The sequence below is a fragment of the Myxocyprinus asiaticus genome, chromosome 25 (genome assembly GCF_019703515.2).
Source record: "Myxocyprinus asiaticus isolate MX2 ecotype Aquarium Trade chromosome 25, UBuf_Myxa_2, whole genome shotgun sequence".
NCBI lineage: Eukaryota > Metazoa > Chordata > Actinopteri > Cypriniformes > Catostomidae > Myxocyprinus > Myxocyprinus asiaticus.
Window position 1 is genome coordinate 13797165 of NC_059368.1, and position 15544 is coordinate 13812708.

The 15544-nt window shown below is 37.6% G+C and overlaps 1 protein-coding gene across 5 annotated transcripts in view; it reads right to left on the reverse strand.

Annotated features, from left to right (window-relative positions):
* Window positions 1-15544, reverse strand: part of LOC127415955 (myomegalin-like) — a 101963-nt gene that overhangs the window by 15518 nt on the left and 70901 nt on the right. For all 5 annotated transcript variants that reach the window (XM_051655008.1, XM_051655009.1, XM_051655007.1 and 2 more), the window contains 12 exons: window positions 13997-14191; window positions 13608-13898; window positions 13413-13532; window positions 13222-13291; window positions 10686-10801; window positions 8895-9064; window positions 8633-8768; window positions 8286-8457; window positions 7806-7922; window positions 6810-7242; window positions 6236-6471; window positions 6079-6133 (listed from right to left, as the gene is read on the reverse strand). In XM_051655008.1, the coding sequence (XP_051510968.1) occupies window positions 6079-6133; window positions 6236-6471; window positions 6810-7242; window positions 7806-7922; window positions 8286-8457; window positions 8633-8768; window positions 8895-9064; window positions 10686-10801; window positions 13222-13291; window positions 13413-13532; window positions 13608-13898; window positions 13997-14191 (2111 nt within the window). The remainder of the gene's footprint in view (window positions 1-6078; window positions 6134-6235; window positions 6472-6809; window positions 7243-7805; window positions 7923-8285; window positions 8458-8632; window positions 8769-8894; window positions 9065-10685; window positions 10802-13221; window positions 13292-13412; window positions 13533-13607; window positions 13899-13996; window positions 14192-15544) is intronic.

Below are 15544 nucleotides of genomic sequence, written 5' to 3' on the forward strand. Positions count from 1 at the left end.
CTATCTGAGGATGGGAGTATACAAACTGTTGTGACATCCAGCATGGTCTTGACCAAAGTCCAAAACCCTTCCTCCAAGAACCACTCTGACAAATCCTTGAAGAACATTAGCAAAGCCTTTCTGAGAGTCTTCATTTCAAAGAAACAAAAAAACACTGCTGTTGAATGCAGCTTCTGTACGTCCTTTCTCTTAGAGACCAGTCCCTCTGGACTCTTCTGTTTATTCCCAAAGGAGGAAAAGACTTATCATAGTGTCCTCCTGAAACGTAATGTCCTTCCCCATGAGCTCCCAAACACAACAAACACTCATGCCAAATTGTATGCATGTGTGGGACATCGGAAGTGGTGGAGTGCTTGCCGTTGGGCTGATGTGCTCCTCAGTGCATAAATACGGTACTTCAGTCATCCGACCTCTGGTAATTAAACACAGCGTGTACAACCTATTACACGCTTATAAAATCAGCCAAGCTGGAAAAAACAGAATACATTTGCACACTGTCACATAGCTAGACAAACGTTCAGTCAAAAAACTTCGTCACGCACTCAGTCAACCTAAAAAACATCTCTTTACGAGATTCTTTAACAAAAATCTCTTTAGAGAAAAAAACTTGGCAAAACAAAACCCGTCCATTTTGTTAATTTTGTAAAAGTAATTTCTGAAGAACAACAGACATATCCATATTTCATCGTATCCGTCCAAACGAAAGCATGTATGAAAAAGGAAAACCAAAGAGGAATCCTCTTCCACAGGCTCTTCCTCTCGTCTTCTGGCATTCAGTCACACGTCTTTCACATGGTCTCTTTTGCTGTCCTCTGCTTCCACTGTCTTTTCATCACTCTTTCTTTCTCTCATGTGCCTTTATCTCTCTTTCTCTCCCTGCTACGTCTCCCTCTGACCTATTTCACTCATGAGGTTTTAATAACTTAACCTGATTAGTACTGAAGTCAGCACCCAATCCAAAGCCTGGTGGTCACAGCACAGCTACCAGACCAGCTCTGTCCTAGGGCAAATGTTCACAAGAGGACACAGAAACACATAAACACATAGGGCATCAAACCGATGCAAATCCCCTCCGTTTTTCACTCAATTACAGGCTCCGCTAAATGAGCCGACTGGCAACAAAATACGGTTAAGTCCAGCTGTGCATCTGGGTGGCCATCTGTGCACTCTTTCAACTCATTAACGGCTGTGATCCCAGAGAAAAACAGAGATGTTTTCAAAAGGAAATTATACACTGGAAATCATCCTTGTCTGACTGTGAACTTCCATTACGATGGAGTTGTATAAGGAAATATGAGAAGATGAGGTCATTTATAATACCAGAAAAAGCTCTATTCTGCAATTAAAGCCATTAAGAAGATGGTAGATAATTTTTGAGAATTATCTTATTGGTTAAAAGGTCCTAAGAAATGATCCATGGTTTGGAGAAGTTCTCTCATCAGTATCTTTCTCAAATTTGGTGTGTTCTTTCCTTCAATTGTTCTCCACCTTGTTAAGATACCCAACATAGGTCTTCTGGAAGTAACATTTTTCTACAGATCATCAATCTTTGATGCAAGTAATATCTCCAGGCACTGTGATGTATTGTGGTTATATCTTATGTTCAACACTTGATGAAAAGATGGTTAGATGATGGTAAGAGGATGAGACTGCCAGCAAACCAACAAACCAATCCATCAGCTTTGCATGATTCAGAATGCCTCCAGACAGTGGGCTCCACATGTATACAAAAAAGAATTTGGAAGATCACAACCAATGTTTCAAGAGATGAGTGCAATGGGCAGTTCCATCTCAAAATCAGGAATGTTCTTGAAGTAAAGTCATTTATAATGGTAAAAACAGGAGTAAAGTACCATGTTCTTGTTGCTGTAGAATATAATTTCTATGTGCCTATCAGCTTAATACATAAAAACAAAGGAGTGTTCACAGGCAGACAGTGGCAGAGTGTTCAGAGCGCATGCATGCTCACCCGCTGACTGCCTCCCAACAGAATGTATTATAGGGTGGAAATATAAGGGGCATCTCCCGCAGGGGTTCTGAGGCTGCTGCCACGGAGACAAGCAGAAAGCTAGGGGGGACGGAATGGGGGCATGAATTCCGTTAAAATGTCCTGTGAGTTCTAAACATGTTCTGGACACCCTAGAACCAGTGGTGACATTATGTAGCAAGCGCCTGACAGTTCACATTAGCATTAGCTCATAGCATTGCACAACAGGGCCCGCAGGCAAAGTCAAATAAGTGCACTTCAGTGCATGAAGGGGCAGAAATATAGAGAGTGAATTACAGATGGAGAAAAGATTATGAAAGAAAAATAACTTATAATAAAATATAAAATAACCTAATTGTATCATATACTACCATATATTATAAATATTATTAATCTGCTTAAAACAGAGCAGAACTAATGTGAATTATATGAAGAATAGTAATATAGAGTTTAGGAACTGTATAGATTAGATGAAGGAACCCATATAAGGCTCAGTGATGGCTGGTATACCTACAGTGGCCTTAAAAAGTATTTTGGGTACTTAAGCCACACTAACCATTTATTAATTTAATTGCATTAGGAGCAAACTATCAAAAAAAAAAAAAAAAAAAAAAAAAAAGGGGGCATTTACAAACAAATGATGCAAGATGTTTTCTCAGAACTAACACCTTTCTTAACAGTTTTTGCAATTACTTTTAACCAGCTGAACCCATGGTAATTTTTAGAAGATGTGTGAGGTCAGTTCCTCTCAAGTTCACAATGGGTATCAATAACCACAGGGGTAGTACATCACATTAATTACAGTATGTTCTACTAAGTTTGACAACCGGAAAGTGCCCGTATACTTTTTGTCGAATAGCACATATATTGTTCTATAATTTATAATGCGTGTTAGTACAATTTTTCTTTAAAATGAATGCAAATTGATTTTATATTTTGTTATCAAATGCAATGACATTTATAAATGTATAAGTATGGCTATAATAAGTGAACAAATACTTTTTGGAGCCACTATATATCAAAGCATGATTTATTCATCCATTAGAAATCTAACAACATTAACTAAAGGAACTATCAAATTATTGGGTTTCTGTATAGATCTTTATAATGTATGCAAAGATCTGTGAACTGCAATTTAACACAATTTGAGGGTGCTGTATAAAGCATGACTCATTACTGTAATGATCTGTGATATTGATAAGAGATTCCTAACATAGACCAAATATTTCCATGATGCTTACAGAGTGAGAAACTCATCACAGCTGGTGTCCAAATCAATAGGACGCCACAAGGCACATTGGTCATTCTACCAAAAACACGCACTGCCAAAAATAGTCAATACATAACCGCTGATTACACTCAAAACATGTTCTTACTGCATAGTGAAACAACAAATCATCATTGAGAAAATGCTGAGCTAAGACTCTGAATTACTCTTAATTCTGAAATTCTGAAAAGGTGTGTCAGTACAGCAGGTTGATTCAAACCAAATGTCAAAAAATCAATATGGCTCATTTGCTGTGGTCATCATATGTTCTAGCTGATTTGGCGTTGAGACAACAAAAGAAAATCCTATTCAGTTTTGAACGGGTATAATGACATGGTGTGATCAATAACATCTAAAACCTTATTGAAAAGAACATGAAGGGCCCTATTTTAAGAGCGCCAGCGTTAAGTGCAGCGCTATGCCATAATTCTTAAGTGCAAAGTCAGTGGGCATGGCCATGAAGTTTTGGTCTTTTCGTGAATTCACACGCCAAGTCTATGCGCAAGTAGGTTTGGCAAAATCACACGCACAACACGCAAATGGGCTGGATAAATTGCAATTTAATTCTGACGTTTTCTCTGGTTTTTATTCCACCGTCTGCATCCTATTATTTAGTTCATTCCCTCCAGCACCAGCAATATAAACCAAGACAGCACGTTCATAAGAAGTTGGCAGTGTAAATGGACTGTCTGCAATGATTGAAAAGAATAAATTACGTTAGGCATTAACTGTGTCCTTGATGATTATCAGGCATATTACTATGACAGTGACGCGCTCTTTTCATACGCATGGAAAATGTGATTCTCGTCATAATTTGGATGTACGCTCCATTAAATTACAGAGAATGTAAGTATTATTAATCATTTTCATCTACTGATCGTAGCTAAAATTAAATCATGGCTAAAATTAACAGTGATAGTATCGGCATGCAGTTCAATTCTACCGGTTGATTTTGATCACAATAAAAAATAGACCAAAATATAATCAAAATAATGAAGTGGTCAAAAAATCATAGCCTACCAATTTCAAACATTTTACTCTTTCCAACTTCTTCCACTTCTTTTGCAGTGACTTAAAAATCACTCTACGACAACGGTGGAAAAATACCTTTAGACTTACAAATTAGACCATAAATACAATTTTAAATTTAAACAATAATAATAATTGAAAATCAAACCATGACCTATAGATAGTTTAACACAAATCTAATAAGACGGCTACTACAACTCTGATCGTAAGGGACATCATTTCATGTTGCACTACTATATGGTGGTTGGGGCAGTGGTGGCTCAGTGGTTAAGGCTCTGAGTTACTGTTCAGAAGGCTGGGGGTTCAAGCCCCAGCACCACCAAGATGCCACTGTTGGGCCCTTGAGCAAGGTCCTTGACCCTATCTGCTCCAGGGGTGCTGTATCATGGCTGATCCTGCACTCTGACCCCAGCTTAGCTGGGATATGTGAAGAAAAAAAGAATTTCACTGTATATGTGCAAATGTGTGATAAATAAATATAATTATTAATTATATATTTTCAGAGTTTGGACATTAACTTTTTTGCCACCAGCTGGTGGAATCACCAAATTTCAAATGCAGGAACTGAGTTTAAACTTTGCACTAATTTAAGATGTGGTTTTCAAACGTCTTAGCACAACAACCTATTTCTCAGAAAAATAGCAAACTGCACTTTTCGCCACTTCATTACCATACAATACACCCACAGTTTGCGCGCATACACCCATAATAGAGCAAACACCCATGCCCACTTGCGCTTTGTGTCGGCATGAAAATTGAGATTAGAATTAGAACTCTCACAACAATTGGATAAGATGTTGCGCTGAAAATACAGCCCAAAATGTGTGTGCGTGGGTCTGGTTTTGATTACATTGTGGGTCCAAGTGTCTCTACAAGATAACCTACATTATGGGGATCAGCCAACAGTACCCACAAGGAAAACCCCTTAATAAATATACTAAATTTTTACTTAATAAAAATGTATAAATACAGAAAGGTTTCTGTGAGGGTTAGGTTAAGAGGTAGGGTTAGGATTTGGGGGATAGGAAATATCATTAGCTCAGTATAAAAACAAAAGAAATCACACTGCAAAATATTATATTCTTACTGACTATTTTTCTCTTATTTTTTTTTTGGTAAAAATGTCTAACCATACTTAAAAAAAGAACAAATTATTTAGAGGCAGACTGACATAAAAAAATAAGTCTTGTTTTCCAGAGAAATCAAACAAAATTGGGGTTTATGCTTAAAAAAAAAAAAATAAAAGGCAAAATGTGGTAAGAAAAATACATTTGTTTTCCCATTGAATCAAGTTTTTTTTCTTACCCCATTGGCAAATAGTTTTTTCTTGTTATAAGCAAAAACATTCCTATGTTTTGTTAGAAATGTTCTCTGAAAACACGGAGACAAAATATCTTGTTATTTTGCTTCTCAAGTAATTTTTTCTTCTTTTAAGAGTGCTTCGATATTTTACTGGAAAACAAGACAAAAATACCCAGTAAGATAGTTATTTTTTTGCCATGCAATAGAAAGTCCCCACCATGATAGAAAAATACACAGCTATAGTTTAGTGAGGAAACTGTCCCCAAAAGTGAGCTAAATCTGACAAAACCTACCTTTGGGGACATCCCCACTTTGAAAAATGATTAATAAAATAAATAATGTTTTTTTTTTTTCTAAAAATGAGTGTCAATAGTAATTATAAGTAGTTTTATATAAAACAATGGAAAAATGTCAGTTGTTTCAAATTCTATGGTATGTCCCCATTTAGTTGTGTGTGTGTGTGTGTGTGTGTGTGTGTGTTCAGGCGACTAACCGAATTGCAAGCAGCTCATGGCCTGATTTATCGTCTGGGACTTCAGTGTGATCACCTGTAATGAGAATATAATTGAATGCAATGTCTTGTTAAAGAAAGGTCTTCAGAGATATTGTCAAATGCATGCAGACATGTTTGCGTATGTCAGTGCACTCACGGCCGCTGATCTTGGTGCTGACTCTCTGGGTGAGTGAAAGGCTTTGAGAGAGCTGGTCTCTGAAGCTCTGGCCCATGTAGTAATCAATGTCGTTGGAGCGCAGCAGCTCTTCAAAGGCCTTGGTGGTGTCTCTCAGATGCTGAATCAGAATGTGGCACACACCACGGCCCTCACGCATCCTCTGACGCAGGTGAGACAGTTCACGGGCCTGCGCTTGAATCAGCGTGTCAAACTTACTGCATGGAGGGAAGAGAAAGAGGCGTTTTTCTATCAATCTCATTACAGTGACAATGAATCCATGGGATTGCTTTACATTAAGGTAGTTTAGCTCTGATACTGTATCTTGAAGCTGGTGTGTGTAATTTTTTTTATATTAGAAGTCATTCTCGAATCCCAACTTGATATGCAGAGTCAATATAAGTAAGCTTTTTGTAGATTGATTCCATCTAAAATCAATAATGTGATATGATTTTGGGATGCGTTTGAAACAACTATGAGCATTTGTTCTATTATTACAATGGTGAAATGTGTTCATAGAGAGATTAGATATCCTACTCTATACTCTATTACTCACCCTGGCCAGTTTAAAGTTTTGCCATCCTCTGCATGGCCTTTGCCCTTCCTGAGCTGATCCTCCAGTGAAGTCACTCGGGAAACAAGCTCTTGCAGCTCTCGGTCTTGTTTGGGCTGGCGGGGAAGAGAGCCAAAGCCATCAGATGACTGCCAGCCCTCATCTTCCTCAGTTGCACTCTGTGTCTCACAGTTATCCAAGCCCCAGTTGACCTTACGGGGAGTGCTGGCTGGGGTATGATCACACGTTTGGGCCTGTGAGCTGCGAATCAGGGCCTGAGATCGGGACAGCTGACTGCGCAGGTCCTCCACTAGTCGCTGCAGATAGGTCACGTCATTTTCAGTCTTGCCAGAGTTCAGTGAGCTGGGAGCACCCCACCACTGAGAGCCCCCATCATGATAGGAGAGTGATGTGCACAGCTCCAGATCATCAAACTCTGCAGTGGAAATAGACACATGTTTGAATTAAGATATTTTTAGCTTGTTAGTTGTGAGTTAATGAGTTAATCAGTTATCAGGGTATAACTGATGACATTGTGATGCTTTGATTGTGATGTGTTCCAAAAGTTGGATCAAGTATTATGACTTAAAGTCAATGTGAACTGCAGTTGCAACCCATTTGACTTCCATAATGTGACATATTTTTGGAGTGAAACAGGATATTTAATGAGAAAAAAAAGTAGGGCGGGGTTGCTTTTATCCTTAGACATTGATTGGATCATTAAATGTGGGTGTTACATACTGTACCAGAATGAAGTCAGACCAAATGTGAGTTTGCTAAAAAAATGCTTAAAAAAGTATTTGGCAATTGGTTAACATTATCCAATTGCCTCTGCAGCCTATATGACATGAGTGGAAAAGGGAAAGCTGTTTCAGAGCAAGTTATTATGCATTGATTAAAGACTACATAAAAGACAAACAATTTGTTTCTTTGGAATAACATGCACAGATTCATTTTAAGATGCTAATGCTCCCTTGTGGTAACATCTAATGAAGTCACCTGGACTGCTGGTGTCTTCTCTCTCTGCCTCGTTCTCACTTCGGCCACATGTCTCATAGCCCAGATCTTGGATGTCCACCTGGACCTGCTTACTATCCTGCTGTACTGATGTTTCCGCTAAATGAATAACCAGACAGAATGGCATTTTAGGAACTGAATCTAATCTTAAAAGTACACAAATTCCATGCATTCTCTTAATCAATAAGCTCGTCAAAAATGCATGCATAATAACAATAATGTATATTATTAATAAGAGCACAATAATAATAATATAAAAATGTATTCCTCATTTCTAAGTAGCTTTGGATAAAAGTGTCTGCTAAATGAATAAATGTAAATGTAAATCTAATAACAGATACAGAATTCGTGAAATGCTGTTTAAAATTTCAGACGGAGTATAGCATGTGACATAGCATGAGATGTCAACTTCTCAAAAGTATTTCATTTCAACTACCCATTTATGTGTGTATGTGTACTCACTAAGCAGTTCTCTGTAGTCTTTGAGTTGCTCGGCCTGAGCATGAACTGTGGCTTCCGACACCATGAGTCTCTCCTGAAGCTCTCTGCTCTCTTGCTGCACCTGCTCAAGATCAGTTTTCAGACGCACCCTCTGCTCTCTCAATGGCTCCCCTACAGACACACACTCACCTGCCTAAAAAAGTAAATGAGGACAAATTAGGCTTTGAGCCTTCAATGAAATACTGAGATGCTCTATCCTGTGTAGACTGGGGCAATAGAACCAAAATCCAGAGTGTGGTGCACCTCTTCCTGATTTAACATTGAGGACGCAGTGTTTATCTACAGATGCAATGTGAAGGCCAACTTACCTCCATACCAGCTGAATCCACAAGTTGTCCATCAGCCCTATCTGCTGTGATCTTTTGTCCATCATTATTTGCCTTTCTTCCGATCAGCATACTCTTGAGCTCATCATTCTCAGAGCGGAGTGCAAAGAAAGCCTTTCTATTTCAGAATTGCACCAAAGAAAAAAAACAAAAAATGCTTTTTGCACTTTGTTACATTATAATGACTGTAAAACAGCAGATTTGGAAGTCTATTCTACAATTCCCTCTTTGCTGAAAGCTTTACCTCATCTGAGAGAGAGAAGAAAAACCAGCTATCTCCAGTTGAGACTTGAGCTCCATCAGCTCTCTCTCTACCGCCCTCTTCTGCTCCACCAGTAGCTTGACCTCCGCCAGCCCCTGACCCTCAGCCACTGCATCCTGGCAGCCCCTGAATCCTCTATGCTGCTCACAACTCTGTATAAGGGGAAGGACTGTGATTAAGCAAACAGGAATCTTTCCAAAAGGAAAAGATAATATACGAGTGTAGCGACAGTATACTGGGATTACATTTGACATCTTATAAAAAAATATTTTTTTTTTTTACCTGTTGTTGTATAATTTAGACATTTTGCACTATGGGGCTTATGAATAAAACACAAGCAGAACACATTTCTATGTAAATCGTTCAGAAATCCATTCGTATGTATAATGTCACATTTAATTCAGTGTACAATGATTTGTATGTACAATCTACATATAACGTTTTTGGGGGTGGAGGTCTTCGACCTATAAGATGGGTAAAAGTTCAGTATAGTATAGATACGGTAAAGCAGAATTTTTGTATGTGACAGTGTAGTAATGGTATACTGCCTAATATTGTGTAGGTCCCTCGTGCCAATCTCAGAATGCTATTCTGAGATGTGGGTTGGCGCTATTTTGGCGGCATGAGGGGGACCTACACAATATTAGGCAGGTGGTTTTAATGTTGTAGCTGATCGGTGTAGTATAGTATAATATAGTATAGTATAGTACAATATAGTGCAGCACATATAGTACAGTTTGTATAGTATAGTATAGCACAGTATAGTACAGCACCTTATAGCATAGTATAATATAATACAGTATAGTATAGTACAGCAAGGCATAGGACAGTTTGTGTACTACAGTATAGTTTAGTATAGTACAATAGGTCTATAATATATTATAGTAGAATATAATAGGTCTATATAGTATAGTATAATATAGTACAGTATAGTACAGTATAGTATAGCATAGCACAGTATAATATAGTTGACCGGGATTGTAATTTTTAAAGATGAATTTCTACAAATGGACACTGTTAGAAACAGGGACTAAAAATGTAATGTTTTTTTATTTTGGTTCGTTCTGAGCAGAAACAGTGAATTTTCGCTCTTGTTCCGGCGTTCCGCAGCATCTTTTCCAACTAATTACCAGTTAAAATAATGGTTAATTGTGTTCTTTTTAAAATGACAGTACTCTGTGGTAAGGGTGGGTGATTTACTAGTTTCAGTGTTTCCAGAACTCACAAGAGAAATAAGGCACCTGTTTCGGAAAAACAAGGCACTTGCCTCACCCAAAATATTTTTTCCCATGTTGGGGAATTTTTAGGATGGAAATCATAACAAGCATAGTATATATACAGTAGCATATACTGTATAAAGTAATGTCTTTTCAATTAATAAATAAGCAGGAGGTGGTGTAATTCCAACTAATTACTGTGATAAACTCTTTCATCTTTGGTTTCATGAAACAATTATCAGAACAAAATTAACCGGTTATTAACTGGTTACCAGTATTTAAAAATAACATTTTCATTTGAAAGGAATTTCGATCCTGTTTTCAGTTATGTTCTGCAAAAAAATCAGTTCATTTTCAGTTTTCGTTACTTGAACCATTATTAGTCCCTGGTTAGAACCTTAAGAGTGTACTATATATATATATATATATATATATATATATATATATATATATATATATATATATATATATTTTATATGTGGGTGTATATAATAAAAACTACTATGACCAAAAGACTTATAGTACCTTTATGTTTACATCAGGTTGTCTTACTTACCTGCATGCTGACCAAAGACTGAGCTGTCAGTTTGGAGTGCTCCTCATCTTCGGCACTGTCTGCAAACTCACTACTGCAGTCTTCATCATCCTCCTCTCCATCATCTGAGATGAAACCTAAAGAAAAAGTGTTGCATTGTTAATACAGATGTACAGCCAGTCGCAGTCACGCATACACATAGACACTGTGCATTGACTGTTGCATGTACTGTATCGCTATGGAGACAAGTGAACATAATACTCTAATTAGGGTCATCTTACTCACAGTGGACTTCTCTCTCTCTGATTAGGCTTATGTATGCAAACTTTTCACAAACTATCCCACCCTACAATCAAGCTTATCCAGGATAATTATGACTCTTAGTTAAAAAGAACTCTTCATGTCAGTATGTACAGAAAAGAAGGCACAGAAAGACAGGAAGAGCAAAAGTAAACAGATAAAAATACTCATTTCCTGAATGGCAGCACTGCCCCGTTACTGGTTGTCCTTGCCTAGTGTGGCATTCTATTAATGTTCAAGTTAATATGTTTAGAGTTAAAGTTTGTTCTGAGAGCCAAATTGGAAATTGTGCAATATTAATCATTTCTGCTGATCATACAACTGTTAAATAGATTAGAAAATAAGAAAGTGTAAGATAAGAGTTTTAATCTTTATCATTCTCCCACAACTGTGAACTAGATGACAAATAGAGATACTGAATTTATCCACGTTTTGTTGTAATGTAACTGCAGTGCAACTGGACTGAGGACAGAGGTGTAGACAGTTTCAGCTGAGATTTGAATATAAAATATCAGAATGGGATCATTTAAAAATTGAAGACTACTATACACACTATTAATACAGGAACACTCAAGGTAAAGCTAAGTAATGGTATGCTTTGCTTTTATTTACTAATGATGAGCAGAAAAATGTGAAGGTATATAAGTAGATATAAATCATCTACTGGCTTCTGATATGGTTTAAAATCCTTGAATGTTGAAAATTAGTGACTGACAAGCTCTTCTGGTGTGTGCCTTCACAGGAATATCAGAGCGATTATCTCTGATATGTACTGCTGTGTATTATATAAGAACAGTATCTCTATTGCTTTTATCTAATAGTCTAACTACATACTATATGGATCTGTCACCTTTAGACACATACACAAACACATTCACCCTACAAAGGGCATGTGTTTTATCAGCAAAACTGTGTAGAATTTAAGCTTGGGCATAGATTGTGCTTATGACTTTGAGAAACGTAAAAGAAGAGAGAAAGACGATAGAAAGAGAGCAGATCAGCCAAGAGGCCCAATATGTCTCATCATTAAAAGGAAGAGACAGGTTTTCACCATATCTCAACAGGGAAGGAATATTTTTTTGGTATTTTTCATCAACTAATTTACTGAGAGTCAAAATTACAATGGAACAAGACATACAAAAAATAAAAATAAAAACTATCAAAGAAAGCACACGTTCAAACAAACACTTTACTCATTTATAAAATGTCCATAAAGGCATCTGTTAGGCAGTTCCATGATGTATGCAACTCAAAATAAATGCAAACAGTCTACATATGACATGCTACAAACATCAGTTCTTGTTATTTTTGCATGCGGAGACACACTTCTCATATCATCTATTTACATAAGGCTGAAATGAGCTCTAAACCTATAATTGTTCTAAAATTAAGACTGCATTCATTTAAAAATAATACAGTCATGCACACAAACATTCTAGAGTCTATCTGTTTTAAAGGGATAGTTCACCCCAAAATGTAAAATTCTGCCATTATTTAATCACCCTCTTGTTGTTTCAAAACCGTACAACTTTCTTCCACTGAACACAGGAAACGTTAGGAAGAATGAAAGCCTCAGTCACCATTCACTTTCATTGCATCTTTGCTTTTAATACAATGACAGTAAACTGTGTCTGCAGCTTTCATTCTGCCTCATTTTCTATTTTACAGAAACAATTCATACGACTTTGAAACGACATGAGTTTGAGTAAATGATGACAGAATTTTCATTTTTGGTTGAACTATCCGTTTAAGTTTACACAGTGACTGAAATAAGATAAGCCTTTCTTTAGCTCAAAATGAATATATTAAGTTAGTTTTTGCTTTAAAATCTTAAATTACAGTTAAACAAGTAATGACAATGACAAATTAAAGTGCAAAATGATTAGCTCAAATACAATTGATTGCACTATGTTACAAACAAAGTAAAATATATTTTTAAACATAAAAAAAAAAACTCATGCTTGTGCACTCAGTACACATGTAAAACAGAAAATAAACAAGTAAACATCATTGTCAGAATCCTAAGACCATTGCAAAAGTGTCTACAAGACCCTATAGTGACGTCAAATAGTTGAAAACGTATGGGTTTTTAACTATTACTAATTAAAATTTGTTAATCTCAGAGCATGCTTATCTACCTAGTAATAATGATTATTTGATGCAAAGAGAAAAATTATTCAGCGCAATGCACAAAGCATCAATTGTCCTCTGAAGCCTGGGAGGCCACATTACAGACCAAACTGCAATCCGTCCCCACCTCCAAAATCAGCATGAGGTTTGGCTTCCAGTCCTGTTTCCATGGCCACCAGTGTATCGAGAGCTGCTTGCTTTAAAAAACAACAACAATTATGCAGTACATGCGTAATCTGCACAGTATGAGATATGTCATAAAGTTAAATAATTTGCCACTATTTTCACTCGGGCATGTTTTTAGGCGCACGTACTAACCTTGTGATTAATGCAAGTGGGATCCTGATGTCCCAACCTCTCTCTCAGGTCATGCAGCTCTTGGGTTAGTCGCTCGACTAGCGGCAAACCAGAAGGCTCCACCAACTGCATCTGCAAGTCCTGACAAATAAATGTGACTAAATATACATATCCACTACAAGATACAATTAAACTCCCACAGACTTCCTCACAAACCTTGATTATTTCTTCTTTAATTCTCAAAGTTCTGGTCAAGGCTTCCAGGTCTGAGGCCTGGGCCTGGAGTTGGTCTTGGTGGCTGGACAGGGTGGACCGCAAGGCAGACAGCTGGTTCTGGGCTTCCATTTCCCTGCGCAGAGCCAGCTGGAGATCATCCTGGAGTGTCTGTGTGTCAGAAGGAGACTCTGCTGTGGTCTGCTGAGGGTCTGTTGACTCAAGCTGTCTGCGTAGCTCCTGCAATCGAGCAGTCTGTTCAGCCATCACCTGACCCACACGCTCTGCAGAATCCTAGGAAATTCAAGTAAAAGAACATATATGTTTGAAAGCCATATACTAGATTGGATAGTATGATGCATGAAGGTTCAAAATCAGTGGTAGAGAGTTACCTTGATGTACTGTTCTCTTGTGTTGATAGTGTTGAGCAGGTCCTGGACCTGTGAGTGGTGCTCTTGAGTCTGTCTACTGTGGTCCGACAGCAGCTCCTGGAACAAACGCTCCTTCAGTTGCAGCCGAGACTTGAGTTCCTCAACCACCTCACTGGACCCGACCGACACCTTACCGAGTAGAATTGCAGTCATCTCCTGCAGAGACAAAACAGCACAGAGAACAAGTTACAGTAATGAAGATCGAGACTAAATCAGAACACATATCTGTTGTACAGTGGTGGTAAAAATGATTTGGACACTTCGGTAACACATTCAAATGTATGAATGTTATTGCATTAGATAACGAATGATCAAACCATGTGGTGCTAAACAAATTATGCTAAACCTTTTCTTTATGTAAAATGTTTTGCTTTAAAAGTGTGTTTGTGCTACCTTAAAATAAATTCCACTTGGTTTGATATTTTGTTATCTAATGCAATTATATTCATACATTTTAAGTGTGATTTAAAGGGATATTTCACCCAGAAATGAGAATTTTCTCATTATTTACTCACCCTCATGATATCCCAGGTGTGTATGACTTTTTTCGAAAGAGCCATTAAAGTCATCCATAACACTCCTGCCTTAGATTTCAATTTTTCTGAAGCCATATGATAGTGTTGTGTGAGGAACAGACCGAAATTTAAGCGTAAATTCACCTCGTCACTCAAGACGCAAGAATGACCTTGTTTACATGAGCGCACCTGACATCAACGCTTTGGGCTGTCAAGAGCTGCGCATGCAGGATGCACTGTGGTGCCAGGCGAAAGTTTAAACAAGTCAGGAGAAAAGGCAGAGGAAAAGAAATTGTGCACATCGGTTCTTATGTGTATTTTCGCTATTGTTGTTGAATGTGTGAAAGTGAACGTGATTTTAGGGCGGGTCAGTCTTCCGCGCCCCCCTTGCAATACGTCCTATACTTTGAGAACCACTGAAATAAGGGATATAAAATGTGCACTCCCACAATAATCTACAACGTATTACAATATAAACAATTAAAAGTAAACATTGTCATATTTCATCAACACTACATCATCATCAACAGTTGATCATTAGTATTAGCTTGTCATAAATTCCCCATATGTCCTAATGATTGTGAACTGCTCTGCAACAGCAGGAAACACTCACAAGCCCCCGCATGCTTGAAGAAAATACAACAGTGCCACGTTTTCACTCTGAAGGATGCAGCACATTTATTTAATATCACGATTCCTATCTTTCTGCCCCCAAATTTAAGACCTCTTTAAATAAAAAATAAGACTTTTGTTGTATCATTTAATATATTTAAGACTTTTTATGACCTTAAATTTTGGAAAACTGAATTTAAGACTTAAGGATCCGTTGGAACCCTAAATGGTGCATTTGTGTGCTTAACCTGGATGTCCCAACCGAGTGGAAAAACGTGAGATTACGTCTGTATCATGGCAACGTGAATACGTCACACGAGAGACCGCTTGGACTCCACCCTCTTGATGAAGCTTGCCGGAAGCATTTGATTATAGTTAAAAA